Below are 21,020 nucleotides of genomic sequence, written 5' to 3'. Positions count from 1 at the left end.
ATCAAGGAGTCTAATTTTCCAACACAGTGCCGACTCACTTTCGGTGGCTCACTGCCCGTAAGCACAGGAGGCAGTGCGGTTGGACTTTTAGTAGACGATGATCCAACAGGAACGCCAGTCAAATCATTTGCAATAGAACTCATGTTTGGTTGGGAGGATTGTGGCAAATAATTTCACATCCCTGCCACATAGTTTCTGGTGAGATGTAGTTTTTGTGCCACCTTATTCGTTATATTCGGTATATATATATATATATATATATATATATATATATATATATATATATATATATATATATATATATAGTGTCTTTGTTTTCGAGTCAACACAAAATATAAATATCTGTTTTATCGTTACGAGTATCTCATGGGGAAACGTCTCATGTTAAAGTCTATAGGGAATGAAAGCATTCAAACCTCAGTCCGAACTCAGCAAACTTCCGTAACTCTTCTGACAATACTAACTGTTGACATCTACGTAATTCTTTAAATATAATGCCAGCATCATACTGTTATCTATCGTTAATAAATTAACTCAAACACACCGTCAAAGTCATACATTGCAGACTTACACGTGATTCCTAACCTATCACCAAACCATCTGTGTTCCCAATCCCCCGCCTCCCCCTCCTTCACACTAATAGTTACCAGACACATGAGGTCTTGTTGCCGCTTCACATTCACCCATCTCACACCAGTGCTTCGAGAGGTGGGTAATGCAGAACTTTCCCTGACTGTACAATGAATCAACGCAAGAAAACATACAAAATCATTGAAAACATACAAAAGTAGTTACAGTACAACTTTTTCGCCAGAGCAAAGCAAGTAAGGGTACTAGAGTGCTTGGGTCTTCAGCATGCTATTACCTGTCACAGTTTATTCTTTCCCTCTGCAGACGCTTCCATGCAGCATAGTAAAGGCTTTCCTTGTTGGAGAGGAAATTACTTTGAGTTTATTAGGAAATACACCAACATACCGGTATTTTTCACTGTATCCTTTGTCTATGTGGAGAGAATGATGAATGAGAGACTGACTAGAAGAGTGTATGCAAGTGAGGTGGTTTGGGAGAGGAGAAGGGGGAGAACAAGGATGAGTTGGGGGAATGGAGTGTAGAGATATATTTGAGAAGCGGTTATGAGCTGGGGGTAGAACAGCAGGATGCCAGAGGACAGGAAAATTGTCTGTCGTCACGTCCCCTTATTGGAGTGAGGCGTCTAGCAATTGGTAGGTAGATAGATAGATGGATAGAGAGACATAGATAGATAGATAGATCCTTGCTCAGTCAAGTCTGTTTTGTAATTTTAAGACAGTTCTCTTATGGAAGGGATTATAAAGAATCTCAGTTATCTTTTTCTTTATTAAGGAATATTTTTTAAAGTTTTTATATTCTTGTACGATTTTATTCACATAGAATATACAGCATTTTGTGTACTACAGAGGTGATAAACAACAATCATTAGCTGTTCAACCCCATCAGTCCAGTGACATTTTGTTCTGTTATATTCCTTCTACAACTAGACAATTTAATTCACCTTCCGGGAGACGTGGCGAAGATACAGTGGTTAATGAAGGTCATATCAAACCTGCTTCATTTCGAAAAGCTTGTTGTAAGGTGAATAAATCGTATGCAGCAAGTATGAAATATAAATTGGTTAAATACGTTGACATCTTTCCTATTTTGTCTTTTCCATTTCTAGGTTTCCTTCAGCTTAGAAGACTTTCAGAATGTATCCAATACAATTCCAGATCCTCCTCCCCTCTGAATAAAAGTGTCTCTAATAGCAACAATGAAATAGAAATGACGCTTAAGCTGATGGCAGTGAAGTCTTGCTTTCATTTTTTTTTTTTTAAACTCTCTCACAACATTAGTAATTTAGTCTGCAAAATATCTAGTATACAACTTGGTCAGTAACTTGCAATGTGAAACCCCAAACGCCGAAAATTAACTGATTCGGCTCTGCCACTCCAACAGCCTCACATCCTTCATCACGGACACATTACCGGAGGTGTGAGTAGACGAGCTCGAGCCAGAACACGTGAAAACTAATTGCCAGGCCAGCCACGTAAACCACCAGTGTTCCCTGCAATGTGAGAGAATATATTTTTAGGAAACTGCAACATATTTAGTACATGTATTACCGGTTCACTTAATACAACGTATATAAATAGAGAGAGAGAGAGAGAGAGAGAGAGAGAGAGAGAGATGCATACGCTGATGGATGGATACGTGGGTGGATAGATGGATGGAACGACAGATAGATAGATAGTTGGACGGATAAGTACAAAGTATGGCCTACGAAAGCACAGTGAGGAAGTTACCCATATATTGGAGAGGCTGAGTGGGGATCTGACGGCCATGGTTGTGGGTGGGTTGAGGCAGGTGGTCATGTTGGGGGTGTAACTGTTGAGCCAGTGGTTGTAGATACCTGCTTCTATCACCGATATGATCCTGGAAACACGTGATTATGAATATGTTACGATAAACTTTTCACCCTAACATGGTCTAGATTTTCGACCTTCTTTAGCTTTGTTCACGTAATTACTTCTTCATGACTAACACAATTCTAATGATAAGCAACTATTACAATTTTGCTTTCAAAATGCAAAGTTGGCAATTTGGGAGAAGTTAAGGTAAAACAGAATAGCTAAATGATAACATATTCATCCAAATATACTTTTTAAATATTAATCTTGATATAGGCGAATTATTTTCATCACCTCAGGAGTAACTTACCAGATCAAGCAGATAAAACTGATGTATGATAGCTGACCTGCGGCTGACAGCGTTGATGAGTGGGCTGTCCTTGGGCCCCGCCATGGCAGCCATCGAGGTTAGGAACTCCTCACGTGCTAGATAGAAGTCACACTTTCCTGTTGACAAAAAGAAAATGGTTAACTATAGGGAAAGTTAATGCCATGAAACGCTATATGACCTTTCCGGTATATGTCAGTGGTCTTACGACATATGAAGTAAAATTACCGTAAAATACTGGATGATGTCTAATGTAATCCTGGTCAACAATATACAAACCGAACTGACGCCGAAACTACCAAACATTGTCTCGGAATAATGCTGACTACAGTTCTTTTATTATGGTTCCATTTTCTTAATTGTAAATAACAAAGGAGGACAAGTATATTTCCAGGTCAAGGTCAACCTGAAAATTGTCTTACGTCTCCCAAAATATAATAAAAAAAGAAAATCCAAAGCTTCTATTCTATGGCAATTGCATACAGATAACCTTTTTTGTCATTTGTTCTTGATACCGCTGAGCCATTTTTTGCAGCTTATTTGGGTCCCTAGATCATTACGGGGGTGTTCTGAGGTACACCCGAAAGAACTAATCTCTCCCCCCTTGTAGCCGGAGTCGCGGCCAGTGAGCGACCAGGCGATCAATCACCCCACATCCACCGCCCCTCCCCTAACCGGTGTAAGCGTTATCGGATAGATGTGGAACGGCCAAAGCTGGTTATGTTACAATGTGTTATGATCGTTTTTATAGTCAGTCAGAACCGGTAGGGGTATGTATATAAAAGTGTTTAATGTCTAATACTGTGCTGTTATCCACAACATATGAGAAGGCATGAAAATGAAAGAAGACCTACTATGTATTATGTGTTATTGTCTATATATACTTACATTCTATATAGTGATGAAAAGATCCGTCATGTATTGATCATATTATATTATCATACACCTCTGTATTCAGCACTGACCAATAAATAACATACGATACTCCTGTATACCTGCCAACTATTTCATCCTGTTGTAAGCTGTTACGTGACATACACACTGCAAGTTGGACCTTGTGTTACAAAGACATACGTTTGTTTATCGTTAATACAGGTTGTGTGGTTCTGGACGTCCATTAATTCATGTGAACGTAGGAATTTAAGGAATACATTATAAACATGTAAGGTTTATGTTCCTGTTATTATTGGATGAATGAAACCTATCAGGGATCAAATCTGACGAACCGCAGACTCTCTGCTTCGCGCAAATATTTAGGCCTCTTGACAAAACAGTGACACAATATCATTATGTATACGACTGACCAACATTCAGTCGTATACATAATGACATTGTGTCACTGTTGTGTCAAGAGGTCGGAATATTTTCGATGAAGGAGATAGTTTGTAGTTCGTCAGAGTTGATCCCTAATTCGTTTCATTCATCCAATAGTAACAGGAACATAAACCTTACGTGTTTATAATGTAATGCTTAAATTGCTACGTTCAAATGAATTAATGGACGTCCAAAACCACACAACTTGTATTAGAGATAAACAAATGTATGTCTTTGTAACACAGTGCATTCTGTTACGTAACAGCTTACAACAGGATGAAGTGGTTGGCCGGTATACCTGAGTATTGTGTTATTTATTGGTCAGTGCTGAATACAGAGGTGTATGATAATATAATATGATCAATACCTGACGGATCTTTTCATCACTATCTTTGTTTATGTTGGTTAACAATGGGTGGGAGTGGGGGACGAGAGGGTATGAGAGGCTTTTGGTGGAGACATCAACGCAGAGAGGTGGGAACGAGAATGTATGAGAAAAGAAATTATATCTTTCATCAGCTGCTGTTCACTATACTATACTTATTTGTTACATCATTACATAGTGTGTAAGTCTATAGACAATAACACATAATACATCATAAGTATTCTTTCATTTTCGCGCTTTTCTCATATGTTGTGGATAAAAGCACAGTATTACACATTAAACACATTTATATACGAGGTGTTACCCAAAAGTTCCAATAATTTGAACAGAGGGAGCCAACCGTTTGCAGTTTTGCCTTTTGCCGCTAGGAGGAGTCAGCAGCACCCCTTGTGCGTCAGTGTGGTCCCGGCCGTGTGTGTGAGTGGATGTATTGTTGAGCTGCGTTTACTATTGTAACATGGTGTGTAGGTGGTTTGGCTGTTTTGCAATGGCGGACCTCATGGAATAAAGAACCTGCATCAAGTTCTGCTTCAAGATCAACAGGATGGCTGCAGAATCTCACCAGTTACTTCAATAAGCCTTTGGTGACAATGCCATGTTTCAAAGCAGAACATTTTTCTGGTACAAGCAGTTCAATGAAGGACGACTGTCTGTCGAAGACAATGACCATTCTGGATGACCGTCAATGGCAACAACTCCAAAAAACGTCAGAAATATTCATCTGGCTATCCTTGCAGATAGTAGACGAACTATCCATAATGTTTGTGGTATCGTTGGATTGTCGTACGGGAGCGTGCAATGCATTTTGTCGGATGTGTTGGGCATGGGACGCATCACTGCAAAATTTGTCCCAAGACTGCTGAGTGATGAGCAAAAGGTACATTGCGTTGCGGTACGCAGGGAGCTCAAGAATCAGGTCAGAGATGATGCCACCTTCATCTCCAAGGTCATAACTGATGATGAATCGTGAGTTTATGGTTATGACCTGGAGACAAAGCAGCAGTCATCGCAATGGAAGTCTCCCAATTCACTGAGGCTGAAAAAAGCGTGTCAAGTTCTCAGCAATATCAAGTAGATGTTGATGGTTTTCTTCTATATTCAAGGAGTTGTTCACAAGGAATTCGTCCCACCTGGTCAATCTGTCAGCAGAAAGTTTTGCTGTGAAGTTTTGCAGTGTCTGAGAACATCCATCGCAAAAGTCCAGAACAGTGGAAGAACAAGGACTGGTTCCTGCATCATGACAACGCCCCCACCCACACATCAGCTGTTGTCCGGCAGTTCCTGGCTTCCACTAACACGGTAGTCATTCCCCACCCACTCTATTCAGCTGATCTTGTCCCCTGCGACTTTTTCCTGTTTCCCAAGTTGAAATTACGACTGAAAGGGCGTCAGTTTGACTCGATTGAGGAGATCCAGACAGAATCACAGGCGGCGCTCAAGACCATCATACCTGAAGCCTTCCAGGGATGCATGGACTCGTGGAAAAAATGCTGAGACCACTGTATACAGGCCCAAGGGGACTACTTTGAAGGCGACAGTGAGAACTAGGAGGTAAGGTAACTTATTTTCCTACAGTATTCAACTTACTGAAACTTTTGGATAGCACCTCGTACTCGCTCCTACTGGTTCTGATTGACTATAAAATCGATCATGACACACTGTAACATTACCAGCATTGCCCGTTCCACATCTATCAAACAACGCTTACACTGCAGTTGGGGGAAAGGTGGTGGATGTGACGTGTTCGATCACCTGGTCTCTCACTGGCTGTGACTCTGACTAATGGAGGAGGGTGAGATTAGTGCTTTCAGGTGTACATGACACTCCCATCACCTCATAGATATCACACACACACACACACACACACACACACACACACACACACACACACACACACACACACAATTCTCTCTCTCTCTCTCTCTCTCTCTCTCTCTCTCTCTCTCTCTCTCTCTCTCTCTCTCTCTCTCTCTCTCTCTCTCTCTCTAACCTACCTGTCACTGAAAAGTCTTGTGCCATCTTCATCTTGATCACCTCTTCCACGTTTATTAGGGTGTGATCCCCCCTCCTAACTTTGACATCCAGGTTCTCCGCCAGCTCAGAGGCGGTGAAGGTTTGAAATCTGCCTTCCTTCTGCAGATTATATATGTCGCGGAAAACGCCACTCTCAGCCATCTGAAATTAGCAAAATGATTGTCTTTATGGCTGTACTTATAAGGCCCATCTATGCTAGGCTAGAACTGGACATATTGTAAAGTGCTCGATTGTTTATGTATGGCGAGGAAAGCACCAACCTTAACCGTCTGGATGTGTGATTTATACAGCCTTTCTACAGTTACCTTAGAATCAGACATACTGTGATAAAGTCCTCGCCCGTGCAAGTTTATATCAGAACTGGATGAATAACCCTTATAGTCTGTTTTCGGCATTGGCATATGGCTTTTCATTGTCCCCTGCAGTAAGGTTGGTATTGAGAAACGGCTTGCCCAGATCATGACCTGTTATAGAGTATGTTTAGTTTCCAACGTTTATCTTGACCTGCATGATCAGACAATTTACCTCAGAATATGTCCGAGTCTGGCCTTAATCACAGTACGCTCGTTGATTGAAAGAGCCAAGAAATACATCTATGTCGAATGACCTTATGTGGTTCTATACGAGCCTTCATGGGATAAATACTAACCTGAATAGTGTATAACTGAACAGTTCCCTTTTGCACTAAAAATGTAATAGGATAATCGACCACGTCCCTGAGAGACTGTATTGGCATTGGGATGTGTCTGACGGCCAGGAGGGACACCAGGTTGCCTGCATAGCTACGTGTCAGCACCATAGTTGTCAGCATCCACACACCCAACACCACACGCTCCCATACCCACCATGTCCTGACAGGACTGACATCTGAAACATGCACATGAAATTATTCGACATTAACGTGATACTGAGTTATTACTTCACTCTGATAGTTCTTTCAAGTGGTATCGTGTTTCCTTATTGTGTTTGCAATCATATATAACTGGATTAATTTTCCCCCATATATGCTCCCAGTTTCCCATCCTACATGGCCTTCAGAGACAACTTTCCTTCGAGTGCTGCGGTTGGTCATGAATGGTAAATAAAGAACCTAATACAAATTGGTAATATTTGTATGTATATACATTGTGATGTAGATCAACAGTTAAAAATCGGCTTCAAACAAACCGTGATACATCATTATTATTTAAGTGAATGATATTTCAGGTTTGGAAGCGCAATTCGATATTTTTTCTTGTGGATATTTTACTACAGATTTTGTCACCAGTTTTGTACCGCTACATTGCTGGGTAGTAACCATAAACCAATGCTGGCTTGCAACTTATTAAGGTACTTTGCAGCACACAGGGCAGTTTCTTTGTAGTTTTGATCTCTGGACTCCATACATGCTCCCAGTATTACCTACGAAGCCATCCCGAGAGCCTTTTCATGAGGAATTTCATTTTCAGTAGTATAATTTGGTGGTGGAAATAATTTTTTATAATAATTTAATACTGCATACATTTATATGTAATTTTTTATAGTTATTCATGATAACTGTTCTTATCCCTGGCACCACGTGATATCAAAACAAGTGGTGCTAGGCACAACAAACATCGGCTAACATCAGTTATTTTATTGCAGTAAAATACTGACTCGTTTCTGCAATTTAGTGTCAGTGCACAAATAAAGTCTAAGGTAAGGGCGCAAATGTTTTCAAGTTACGCTGTCTGAAAATCCATGATCTTGCATTTCACCTTTCAAGTTCACTCGAGGTCAAAGGTCATGGTGTTAAGTGAAAGCCCATTTGAGACTTCCTATAACTTAGTAAATATCTCTATCTTCAACGAGTTTCAAGTTACAGCCCCTGATTATCCATGACTTTGACTAACCTTTCATGATCACTGACGGTCAAAGGTCAAGGGGTCCAGTTACAAACCCATATGGGATTTCCTGTATGTTGATAATGGTAAATATCTCTCTACCTTCAACCAGTTTCGAGTTAGAGCCCCCTGAATATCCGTGACCTTGGGTCCATGACTTGAATATCCATGACCTTTCAGGGTCATTCAAGGTCAAAGATCTTGGTACCAAATGAAAGCCAATATTATGAGATCGTGTATGTTCATAATAGTAAAATACCTCTAACTTCAAACGTTTTCAAGTTATAGTCCCTTGAAAATTCGTCGCCTTGATTTTGACCTTTCAGGGTCACTTAATTACCTCCAAAATTTAAAAGCTTTCTTCTGGGACAAGTGCCCACATATCCTGAAAGTTTCATGTACAGTAATTTAATTCAGCCTTTTTTCCGTAACACTGCTAAAAAAAAAAAGAAGAAAAAGAAAAACGAAACGACCAAAAACAATACCTGTCGGACTCTGTCCGTGCTAGGTAACAAAAGGCTGGGAAAGATATGTTATTAAGACACAGAAGTGGTACACCTTGATGCAATAGTGCAAGTAATGAGATGTTGCTGTTAAGACTTTGCTGCAGGAGACCGAGCAAATGTAACTAGATGCCTTGATCAATAATCTAATTTAACTGTATGACCACACATGGTGGGAGGGTGGCTATGCTTCCCTAAAAGTGACGACTTCCACCTTAAGATATAGGACAAGTTGAAGGTCTAACCTTGTTGTAACAGCACTCGAATGCAGCTGGATGCCTTCACCATTAGCCCTGTATAATGATGAGCCTGGGTTTGTAAACAGGAGGGAAATATCGTCATAACTGCAAGGACCCCCACCAAAGCCATCAGGAGCGCTGCCCAGACATGAGGACTCAGGGGTAGTAGGAAGCTCCAGGGGTTCACCTCAGGCTTGCCACGACCCACGAGCATTCTGTTGTACATGATGTCGACGGGGAAAGTGAAGTCCACTACCTTGGCTCTCGCGGCAGTGATGTCGAAGAGGCCAAGGCTGATGTCCACTTCCTGGAATGAGTTAATTAGTATCTGAAGTGCAATACTGTCAGGTACCTCAATCACACATATCTTCCTATCTACCTTTCTTTATATCAGTCTCTGGCTTTTTGTCTGTTTTGTGCCTGGTCGTTTTATCTGTGTATCTTTCTATCTATCCATCTATCAGCCTGGGTATGCATCTCTAATACCAGTTAGTCAAGCTGATCTTCAATGAACTGAGTAAATGGCAAAATATTACGAAAAATTAATATAATCCACATCCGATACATAATGATGCAAGGCCGTAAATGGACCTACTTGTCGCATTGTCATTCCGATCATGCCAGTCCAGGACCCGTCAGGCTGTTCCAATCCCCACGCTCTGTCAGCGGGGGTCACATAGTCATATCTGCATAGTAAGTGACAAGAAACGAATGAAACACCACTAGCACATTAATATCATACTTTTTTGCTGATGTGTGTGAGCGTCGTGCCTTGAGAGTAAATGTAGAAAAGAGTAAAGTGATGGTTACTGAGAGAGACGGTGATGTTACAGTGAATGGAGAGAGACTGGAATTGGTGAGAGAGTTCAAATACATGAGTACAGTGATAGAAAGAGCGGAAAATGTGCAAAAGGAGTTGAAAGTAGAGTCATACACATAGCCACTGGGAGGGCAGGGGGGACAGTTTTTTCCCCCGGGAAAATTTGGGGGAAATGCTAAAAGGGATTTTTGGCATAGTTCTTGTATGACAATACAGTTTTCCAAATTTTACTACTTGTATATTAAACAATATTATCTATTTCCGAAAATATTTATTTGAGAGCAATAATTTCCTTTGAAATTGAAAGCTAAACTAAATATTATAAAACCCTTGAGAAAAAATGACCAGTTATAACTTAACAATGTCACCTGTCACCTTAAATTATGTGGTTAATATTAGAGCTCTAATGATGTTTTGCACTTGAATCCTAATGAGGTGTAAAAATGACCTTCCTGTCCCTTCAGCCACACCCTGTCACCCAGCAGCCATATCCTCTCACCCTGCAGCCAGTTGCAAACAAACACTGCACAATTATTGTTACAAACAGTTGAAACAAGCAGAATTTTTGAAGACTGCATGAAGCCATTTTGATCACCTCAGACTACATTTTAGAAGGTAAGCAGAAATAAATATGTGTGGCAAGGGCCTTGTTTGGGTGAGGGACAGGGGGACGTGTCTCCTCCTCCCCTCACTTTCTGGAGCCTGGGGGACAGTATCTTTTGTCCCCCTCACTTTTCTAGGTGAAAATATTTAGGATTAATAGCTTTACGCCGTTTTTTTTTTTTTTATTCCTTAATGGAGAAGTCCTTTCTGTACAGTACAGTACGGTTCAGGTGATATGGAAATCATTCCATACAGAGCGGGAAAGGTGTAGTAGTCACCTGAGTCAAGGATTAAGAGAGGTTAATCCCACCAGATGTATTTATTTAGGTCAGTCTTGATGTATGCACCACCCCTGATGCCTGAGCCAATGAGAATCAAACTAAAAGAATAAGTAGTGGAAAACAGAATTTCTATTGCCTTCCACCACAGCAGTAGTACAAAACAGAATTCCAGGCTGGGGGTGGGAGCGGCAGCGAATTATCATTTGCACTTATGTGCTAAGTGGAGAGAGAGAGAGAGAGAGAGAGAGAGAGAGAGAGAGAGAGAGAGAAATAGAAAGCCGCGAAGGAAAACAGAATAAAGCGATAGTTTCACGAATGTGGGAAAGTGTATGTGTTAGGGACACTCACGCCAGTGTGCTGACAGATATTTTGGGAAAATATTCTGAGTGTTTGCCCCCCCCCCCTGGCAAAAATCCTGGATATGCAACTGAGCAGAGTGACAGAGGCTTGAGTGTTGCAGCTGCACGAGGCTTACATGAAGGAGTGTTAGTGCCAACTTTAGCATATGGATGTGAGACTATGGTGTGGCATGAAAATGAAAAGTCAAGAGTAAGAGCAGTGGAGATGGGACTGCTCAGGAATGTATGTGGAGTACACAGGGTGGATATAATATGAAATAATGTGATTCGTAAAAGATGTGGAGTGAGGAAGTCGGTGGACACCAGAATCGAGGAGAGTGAACTGAGATGGTATGGTCATGTGGAGAGCATGGATAACAACATAGTGGTGAAAAAGGTATATCTGAGCGAATTTGAAGGAGGGAGGAGGTGAGGTAGGCCAAGGAGAAGGTAGAGAGATATGGTGGATGAGTGGATGAGGAAGAGAGGTTTGGAGGCCGATGACGCTATAGAACTGACAAGAGATCGAGCTGGCTGGGTGAATGTTGTGAGAAGTGCATGATCAGGGATTTTGGCACCCCCTTTTAATGTGGCAGTGACCGGACTGGCTCAGTCGGATACAAATAAGTAAAGGTACAGAACTTGGTGAATGTTTTTGGCGTATCCGATAGAGCCAACCTTCCGGGGGCATGAATGATGAGTGAATGAAAGCGTGGCCCATTGGATTGGGCAAATTTGGGCTGTCTGAACATTGCTACTCCTCACCCTGCCCCTGGGTGGGAAAGGAGGTCCGGATGATGATGATGATGATGATGATGATGATGATGATGATGATGATATATATATATATATATATATATATATATATATATATATAGACAGATACATAGATAGATAGATAGAAAGATAAATAAATTAATATATATATATATATATATATATATATATATATATATATATAGAGAGAGAGAGAGAGAGAGAGAGAGAGAGAGAGAGAGAGAGAGAGAGATACATAGATAAAAAATATATGTATATATAGAGATAGACAGATTGATAGACGAATAAATATACATATATTATCTATCTATCTATCAATATCTATTTATCCATCTATATATATATATATATATATATATATATATATATATATATATATATATATATATATATATATATATCATCAGCCGTTTGAGTATCCACTGCAGGACCGGCCCACCCCGACCGAAGTCGGGACGATACAGCCAATGTATCTCTACCAAGTGGCTTAGGCTGTCTGGTAGAGATTGTATGTAGGGTAAGAAGTGCTTGTAAGTGTAACTGTAGTGTTGGAGTGGCTTTGGATGTGTGTGTAGTCTGTGAACCAAGTGTAATCGGCCCGTGCAAGCCGACTGGGTGCAAGCATACTTTATGTAAGCGACACTGGTTGAAGCACAGCACCCCTTGTGTCCGCCAATGCAGTACGTGGCCGGGTGAACACTTCCAGAGTTTATTACCCTGGCGGGGTGCGAACCCTGGCTCACCCGTGAACGAAACGCACACTCTACCACTGTACCACAGAGGCTCCATATATATATATATATATATATATAAGTGTGGTAGGTGGGGGCGCTCACCATCCACTCACTTGATGTAGTGTTGCTCTCGAGTGTCTGCCCTTTCCTCTCCTTCATCCTTCTTTCCTCCCATCCTCTTCTGTCTTTCTTTCCTTCATATCTTTCCTCTTTCTTCTGCCTGCGGGTGACTTTACACTCCCTCTTGTGTCTTTCTTTCCTTTATTCTTTCCTCTTCCTTCTGCATGTGGGTGACTCAACACTGAGTGACAAGCCAAATGGTTTCCTGTACACCAGGATAGATAGATAGATAGATAGATATAGATATGTAGATAGTTATAGATAGATAGATAGATAAATACATAGATAGATAGATAGATATAGATATAGATATATAGATAAATATATAGATAGATAGATAGATATAGATATAGATATATAGATAAATATATAGATAGATAGATAGATAGCTCTATGTATATAAATATATATGTATATAGATATATATTTATATATATATAAATTTATGTATATATATATATATATACATATATGTACAGTATATCTATCTATCTATCTATCTATCCATATATATATATATATATATATATATATATATATATATATATATATATATATATATATATATATATATATTTATTTATTTATCTATCAATCTGTCTATCTGTCTATCTATCTATAACTCTCTCTCTCTCTCCCTCTCTCTCTCTCTCTATATATATATATATATATATCTATATATATCTATATCTATATAAACCTATATCTATATCTGTATCTATCTATTTATCTATCTATCTTTATATAGATAGATAGATAGAGGTAGATAGATAGATAGATAGATATAGATCTCTCTCTATTATATCTATTTATCTATCTATCTATCTATCTATCTATCTATATATATATATATATATATCTATCTATCTATCGATCTATCTATCTTTATCTATATCTATACATATATATCTATTTACATCTATATCTATATATTCCTATCTGTATCTATATATATTTATATCTATAGAGAGATATCTATATCTATATCTTTCTATCTATCTGTCTATCTATATCTATATATATCTCTACATTTATATCTATATCTCTATACATATATCTATATCTATATATCTATATCTATATATATCTACATCTATATATATCTGAATCTATCTATATATATATATATATGTAGATAGATAGATAGATAGATAAAAATATAGATCTATATCTATCTATATAGATAGATAGATAGATAGACAGAAATTTAGATAGATTGATTGATAGTCGGATAGATCTATCTATCTATCTATCTCTGTCTATCTATTTATCTATATCTATTCATCTATTTGTCTATCTATCTATCTATCTATCTTTGTATCTATCTATCTATCTATTAAATATATATATATATATATATATATATATATATATATATATATATATATATATATATATATATATATTAAAAGCTTGATATAACGGAATAATTCAGCTAACCCGTATGCTGTTTTATCAAATATTTCGATTTTTCAAATTTCCATTCCAAAACCACAGATGGAACGGAATTTTCCGGAATTTGCGCTTTTCCGATATTTCTTCCCTTAATCGTGACCTGAAGCACACAGTTGCTACTTAATAGCTTCTTTTGCTACAGACAGACATGCTGCCTTTGCTAGTAATAATGGTCCACACAGAGCAGTCAGAACCCAGAATAATAATAATAATAATAATACAGTAATAATAATTTAATAAAACAGTAAAAAACTCACCTCAGAATGGGGGGATATGCCCTGAACACGATTTTTCCACAGCCGCGGACAAACCGGTTTGTTTCCGTTACAGAAACCCGACGCCTCGCGACAATGGGAAACTTCCAGTATGTTGCCAGTACCTTACGGAAAAAAGCTGTTCTGTTCTCCCAAGCTTCCGATTTATCCCGCGTTCATTAAATCAAGCTTTTAATATATATATATATATATATATATATATATATATATATATATATATATATATATATATATATACTGTGTGGATATAGATACAGATCAATAATGACAGTGTAGACGTGTGTGTGTGTGTGTGTGTGTGTGTGTGTGTGTGTGTGTGTGTGTGCGTGTGCTAGTGTTAGACAGTAGGGACACTGATGGGCAATTCATGATATTGAATTTGACACCAGTTTTCCTCGTACAATAGCCACTTATGCAATAGGTAGGGGCGCTCACAATTCACGCACATGATTTACTACAAGAAGCAGGTAACATCAAGGTCAATGAACGTGGTTAATATGTGACCTGATACCCGTGCTCGACATATTTTTCTTTTATGCAAGAAAGAAGGAACTAAAGGTCAGGAGCCCGCAAACCCTTCCTTCCAAGAAAAAACAAAAACAATACAAAAGAGAGCCAAATTCAAGATCTGTTCATTTCGAAATGCCTGGACACACTGCATATGAAAAACTGGAGATCATAGGAAGTAGGTACTACAGATAGAGGGAGATAGTTCCAGAGTTGACCTGTTGCATAAATGAAGTACTGGGAATAATGCTTAACTCTTGCATTACAGAGTTGGACAGAAAAGGGATGAAAGTTTCCTGCTAGACGGGTGCTACACACCTGTCGTAAAGGTGGAGGGATGCAAGCAGACAGTTCAGAGGAGCTGTACCCCCTCCACAATATGTCTACCCCCGATGTATATATGTTCCCCCCCAATGCATACATGCCCCCACTAAATTTGCTAGGTCAGCATGCTTTCCCACGCCTGAAGACGGCGTTATTGCATCAGTTGATATCAGGCAGCCGAGAAGGGCAGACTATTTTACTGTGAGCTTGTAATAAACTCCTTATCTAGCTGTTTGTACACGGAGTTTCTATTACCAAGGTATTGCAAGTTACAGAGCAGTGACCATTGAAATAGCAATAGGAAAGAGATAAAGATGCAACAGTGTGGCAAAGAGACAGAGGTTGAAGGAAGCCAGTAAGAGGAGGAGAGTTAATGAGACGAAAAGCCTTTGACTCCACCCTATTGATAAGAGCTGTATGTGGGGAACCTCCCCACACATGAGAGTTGTACTCCACACAGGCGCGGATAAAGCCTGTGTATAAATTCAAACACTGTGTAGGGGTAAAGAAGGAACGGAGTTGGCCTAGCACACCAAATCTCTTGGAAGTAGATTTTACAAGAGATGTAATATGATCTTTCCAAGACAAGTCCCGAGTAAATGAAACCCCCAGCAATTTCAAGGATGATGCAGGATTAAGCTGAATATTATTAAACATTAGTGGGTACTCCCGTGGAAGACTTTGTCAGGTTGATAGGTGTAAGGACTTTGATGCATTAAAATCAAGATAATTTTTACCCCACACAGAGATACGAGCCAAGTCAGACATTAAGTGTGGCATAGCCTCATCTCTTGTTTGTTGAAGTAACTGCTGAGATGGACGTTGCGGGAACCGAATAGAAAGGTGAAGGGTGGAGTGTCACGAAGAGATGTAAATTTAAGAATGAAAAACATTAAATAATGCTCAAAAGTAGAGACAAGGAATTGACTTGTGAAAATCAAGTAGTAAGTTTTACGTTATGCCGGCTTACTTTGCCGATTCTCTAAGGACGAGAATTTTATAAACGTTCTCAACAGTACACAGCAGAGACTGATAAACTCACGAGAGCTGATTGTTAGTACTGTTAGCCTATTGAGAAAGTGACTCCACTCCTTACAATCAATAACTAATATTAATAATAATGGACATGTTCTTGCCGATGCTTAACTCCTGGCTGGCACAAGGGACTTAAGTTTAATACAAAAGAACTGGCCTAAATACCAGTTATAAACAATGTAAGGAGTTTGTGCAAACTAGGAGCGGCAAACTAAAGTAAGCTTAATGTGGAGAAATAAAACATGATTCTAATTACATTAAGCTCAAAGAAAAGAACTGTAAATTTATTGATTACAATAAACTAAATTTACATTATATGAAGCTCAAATATGAATTCAAAAGGGGATTTCACGGTTACAGAGGAGCTCATGCATTCCAATAACAAGGGAAATACATTCACTCACTCATTCAAAAGCTAATCAGAATTAAGCCTAGAAAAATGAACGGAAATACTGGTCAGTGGAGGGAATGGAGCTGAAGTTACAAAAGACTGGGCATCTGCATGATGAACATCAAGCACTGCTATTCGCTGCAAGCCCACTTTTCCGATCACCGTCTAGGTGGAGATCTAGGAAATCGTTGTACAACGGAGATGCTGCTCTCTACGCTGGGCACAAATGATCCTACCCTCGAGGTGGTCCAAAACTAACTTCAAATTTGGAAGGGGTAAGAGAGATGCCCATGTTTGCCGGAAGTAGGTGTGGCCTAACTCCAACGGTCAACGGGGAGAGTGCGAACGATATACACAAGCAATAAAATCACTCAGTAAAAGCACTAATGTTGTGCATAAGAATGGTCACTTATGAAACAGTGACAAATGTTCTGAAAACCATCCCGATCGAAGTTCATACAAGGACGATTCGACTCAGTGATGCCCAGTGGGAATTCCACTAGAGTTAGTGGTTTCCTCGCCAAAGTATAATGTCACGAATCTGTATAAGTACACTCGCACGAATTCGTGACATTTATGTCCCCTCAAAATCAAATTTTTCTTGGAAATTTTTTTTCAATATATACATACATATAAATCCTAACTCATTCACACAAGATTCACACTGTGGTGTGTGTACTATCCTGCTACAGGAGAAAATCACAGTCGCAAATGAGCAAAAAAAAACTCGTATTTATGTTAATAGAAGCAAGCTTGAGGAAAAAACTCTGTGACGACAGCGAAAAGTCCTGTGCTCAGGTCAAACTGAGCGAAAAGTTCGCTACAGTTACATTAACAACTAATTGTTATGTAGCACTGTATATGTAATACACGGTGTAGTTGTGACAGTTGTGGTGTAACTGTACCTATGTGTAAAATGATATGACACAAATTAATAGTAAATAGAGATGAAGAGGCAAAAGAGAAGAGGCAGCAGCATGCAGCAGAGATGACCAGCTGATCTGCACAACAAAACTGCTACATCCGCCAGCTGTACCTGCAAAATCAATCAAGGTGGAGCATCAAGTGTCAATGCGACAAACAATTTTAATTAAATTACAATTTCTCTGCATAGTAGTCAGTACTTATGCAACAAAAGGTATGCCATTATTTTCTTAATGGACATATTATTAACCAGGAAACGTAGTCCTTGGCTTCTTCAAATCTCTCAGAACAGGCAGTTTACTGGTTAAGCCTAACTCTACACTTACGATTAATATCAGCAAGCTGAGAATCCCTACGCAATCTCGGGCAGGTCACATTCTAACACCCGATGTGGTGTGAACACTCATGTGGATAATGTACATTCTCCAGGAATCCTCAGAGAGGCCCACAGCTCGAGACACCACAAGATAATTCAAACACAGCCTCGGATTGCCCCAACGGGGGTCTCGTACTTTCCCCTTAACCTATGGTACATATGTATGTACAGGCCCTGGACATAATGTTTCCTGTGGGGCCAATGGGCGAGACGTCAGGTCTGCACCCACATTACCGCTGCCCTCTCTCTCAGCTGACTCAGAGATTATGGGTGTGGATTCAACCTGCACAGGAAGGACACATCCCTGACTGGTGGTACGTTGATACACATTGCAGGAATGCACAAACCTATATCTATTTCTTGTCCCATTCCTGGCCAGAAAAAGTCAGCACGGCTACAGCCCTGGGTTTTCCTTTTGCCTATGTGACATCCTGATGCTGAACAATGACCCCACTCTAACACTGCTTGGCGATACTTAGCGGGAACGACAAACTGAAATCGAATCTCGCCCTTGGGTGTTCGTGACTCACGGTATAGCCATCCTTGTTTATGAAGGAACCAGGCTTGACCTCCCCGTGTATACTTAATCACTTTACCCTTTTGCTTCTTCTGCACAGCAGCAAGTGTCAGGTCAGAATGTTATTCTTGAACAACATCTTGGCTACAAATCAGATCTTGCGGCAATGCAATGGTCACTGGAGTGACACAGTTCGGAGCCTTGGCCATGGCTTGTGTTACTGCAGCCGAAGTCTGAGTAGCGTCATCTACAGTGCAACTATATTTGGCACCTGGTACGTTGCCTATTATTAGGTCAAACGAAGGTTCTGGCATGACAACTGCAAGTGTCGTACCAGTGTAAAATGGAGATGCCACCTGGATAAGTGCCTCAGGGAACAATCTCACTGATCCATCAATAAGATGGGCATGGATCTGTCAACCTGTGTACTCCTCAGGCTGAACTAGACTCTGCCTGACATAGCAACCTGAGGAACCATTGTCTCTCAGGACCTTTACAGGAGCACCTTCCACAAACCCTGGCTGAACAAGGAAGACACTGTTACCTGTGGAAGGGCCTGTGGAGGAAGCAGCCAGCCATTGATAAGGCTGCTGAATGAACGATGAGGCAAGCATGGTGCCCTTAGAACTAGATGCCTGAGGGGTCATGCTCACCGTCTGGGGAGATGGAGCATTGACCACATGTGGAGGGTTCACTGTCGCTGGGGGATAGTGAACTGTGGGGAAGTACCTGTGCTGCTAGGGATGGCACCACTGTGTGCTTGTCATGGAATGAAGGCCGCATTTGCATCCTGCCTCCGATACACTAAAGTCGATTGTCCTGACTGAGGGTTACGTGGTTTGTCCTTCTTCTGCAGTTTGTTTGGACCTTGGCCATTATTCTGAAAACGGCCTTGATGCTGGGGTTCAGTATGAGATGGTTTCCCTAATTTGTCAGCTTTCCTGTTCCAGGTGTGTTGCTTGCGAGTTTGGTACCCGTACGCAGTGAAGAATGCATCAGCCTTCTCCACCATTTGGCTGGCATCCCTTACCTAGCAGATCTTAAGCTGAGCCATAAGTTCAACAGGCCACGACTTTTCTAGCTGCATGCACAGCATAAGGTCAGTTATCCCCTCTCACTTGTGAGGGGTTTCATCTTTCTCCATCCACTCATCTAAGTAAGCAGTAAGCCGATCAAGGAACTGAACAGCAGTCTCCTTTTCTTGTAGACGCGCCCTCAATAAACTGACTCCTGACTTCGTCAACTGTGATGAGTGTGGCCTTCATCATCTCATATGTGAGACTGTTTCCACGAATTCTGTGGAAAATATCGAGGGCAGGTCCCTCAAACAAGCTTAAAAACTGGAGCCGCTTAGCTGCCTCGTCCAGCTGGTACAGCTGCACCATGTCTTCAAAATGAGCTATGAATGGCTTGATTTGCTCGCATTCCTTGTATGAAGGAAGCTTGAGGCGTGGGGTTTCCAGAACATGTGTAGGGAGAGTGCTCGTGGAGCTTGGGTTAACTGCACCAGATGTGTCTGAAGCCAAGGAGTCTCGCTTGAGCTTCAGCATCTCAAGTTCATGTTTCTCACGTGCCTCACACTTGGCACGCTCGTGTTCACATTCTCTCGTGCATTGTTCCTACTCATATTCATGCTCTCTCTCGCATTGTTCGCATTGTTTTCGCTCGTGTTCACGTTCTGTCTCACGTTCCTTGCGCTGAATTCTGTGCTCTTCACGGGCATCACTCTCACGCTGCTGTTCGTAACTAAACCGTGAGAGCACATATTCTTTTATTTCTTGGGGATCGGTAAGCCCCATATCTTTGGCTTCCAGTGCATACTGTATATATTAGTAGCCATGATGCTAACTCAATTAACCTGCCCCATCCCGACCGATTTTCCACCACTGACTCCTCCCAATCCCGACCAAATTTGGAAAAAAAATTCTTTGTCTCAGACCTCCGCTTTTGGTGAGAAACATCAAAAATTCATAGAGAAATCGCTCACCTGAGGTTTAAAATACTCGATACAGGTATCAGTACCCCTTACCTTACTGGGTTTTCTATCAGGCTTGCTCCAAAGAACACGAGTTCTATGGGATGGTAACTATTCCACACCACTCATAAACGATATTTATTCATTTATTTGGTATGAATTTATATGTAGTACGAGAGTATATTGGTTTTCACACAGTAATATAGGCAATATAAGCTTGTTTCACTCACCAAACACATCAACATACCTGACCTTTTTTGGTGACATTACCTGGTCATCATTTCTGACAGTTTCTTCCTCTGATGTTACGTAAACTTTGTCCTCCACATTGTCATCGATTGGGGAATCACCCTGGCCCTGAATTTCGTACCGTGGCACGACATGTCTTTACTGGCCAGGTCACTGGTAACCGGTGAATTGCCAAGACAATGGCGTGAGGGGGGAGGTCATGCTGGCTAAGGAATTGTCCCTGTCTGGCAT

The 21,020-nt window shown here is 40.4% G+C and overlaps 1 protein-coding gene across 1 annotated transcript in view; it reads right to left on the bottom strand.

The window, feature by feature from the left end:
• Positions 1–1,996: 1,996 nt before the first annotated feature.
• LOC145397259 (putative glutamate receptor) overlaps positions 1,997–21,020 on the bottom strand; it is a 61,873-nt gene continuing 42,849 nt past the window's right edge. The window contains exons 7-13 of the mRNA XM_080270457.1: positions 9,684–9,774; positions 9,095–9,395; positions 7,134–7,351; positions 6,445–6,625; positions 2,771–2,870; positions 2,319–2,448; positions 1,997–2,080 (exon numbers count right to left, since the gene is read on the bottom strand). Coding sequence (XP_080126583.1) covers positions 1,997–2,080; positions 2,319–2,448; positions 2,771–2,870; positions 6,445–6,625; positions 7,134–7,351; positions 9,095–9,395; positions 9,684–9,774 — 1,105 coding nt within the window. The remainder of the gene's footprint in view (positions 2,081–2,318; positions 2,449–2,770; positions 2,871–6,444; positions 6,626–7,133; positions 7,352–9,094; positions 9,396–9,683; positions 9,775–21,020) is intronic.

Source organism: Coenobita brevimanus, chromosome 40 (assembly GCF_032717465.1).
Source record: "Coenobita brevimanus isolate Jiangsu-jjx chromosome 40, ASM3271746v2, whole genome shotgun sequence".
Classification (NCBI taxonomy): domain Eukaryota; kingdom Metazoa; phylum Arthropoda; class Malacostraca; order Decapoda; family Coenobitidae; genus Coenobita; species Coenobita brevimanus.
The sequence above is the reverse complement of the archived record's forward strand: the minus strand, read 5'-3'. Positions and strand labels throughout refer to the sequence as shown.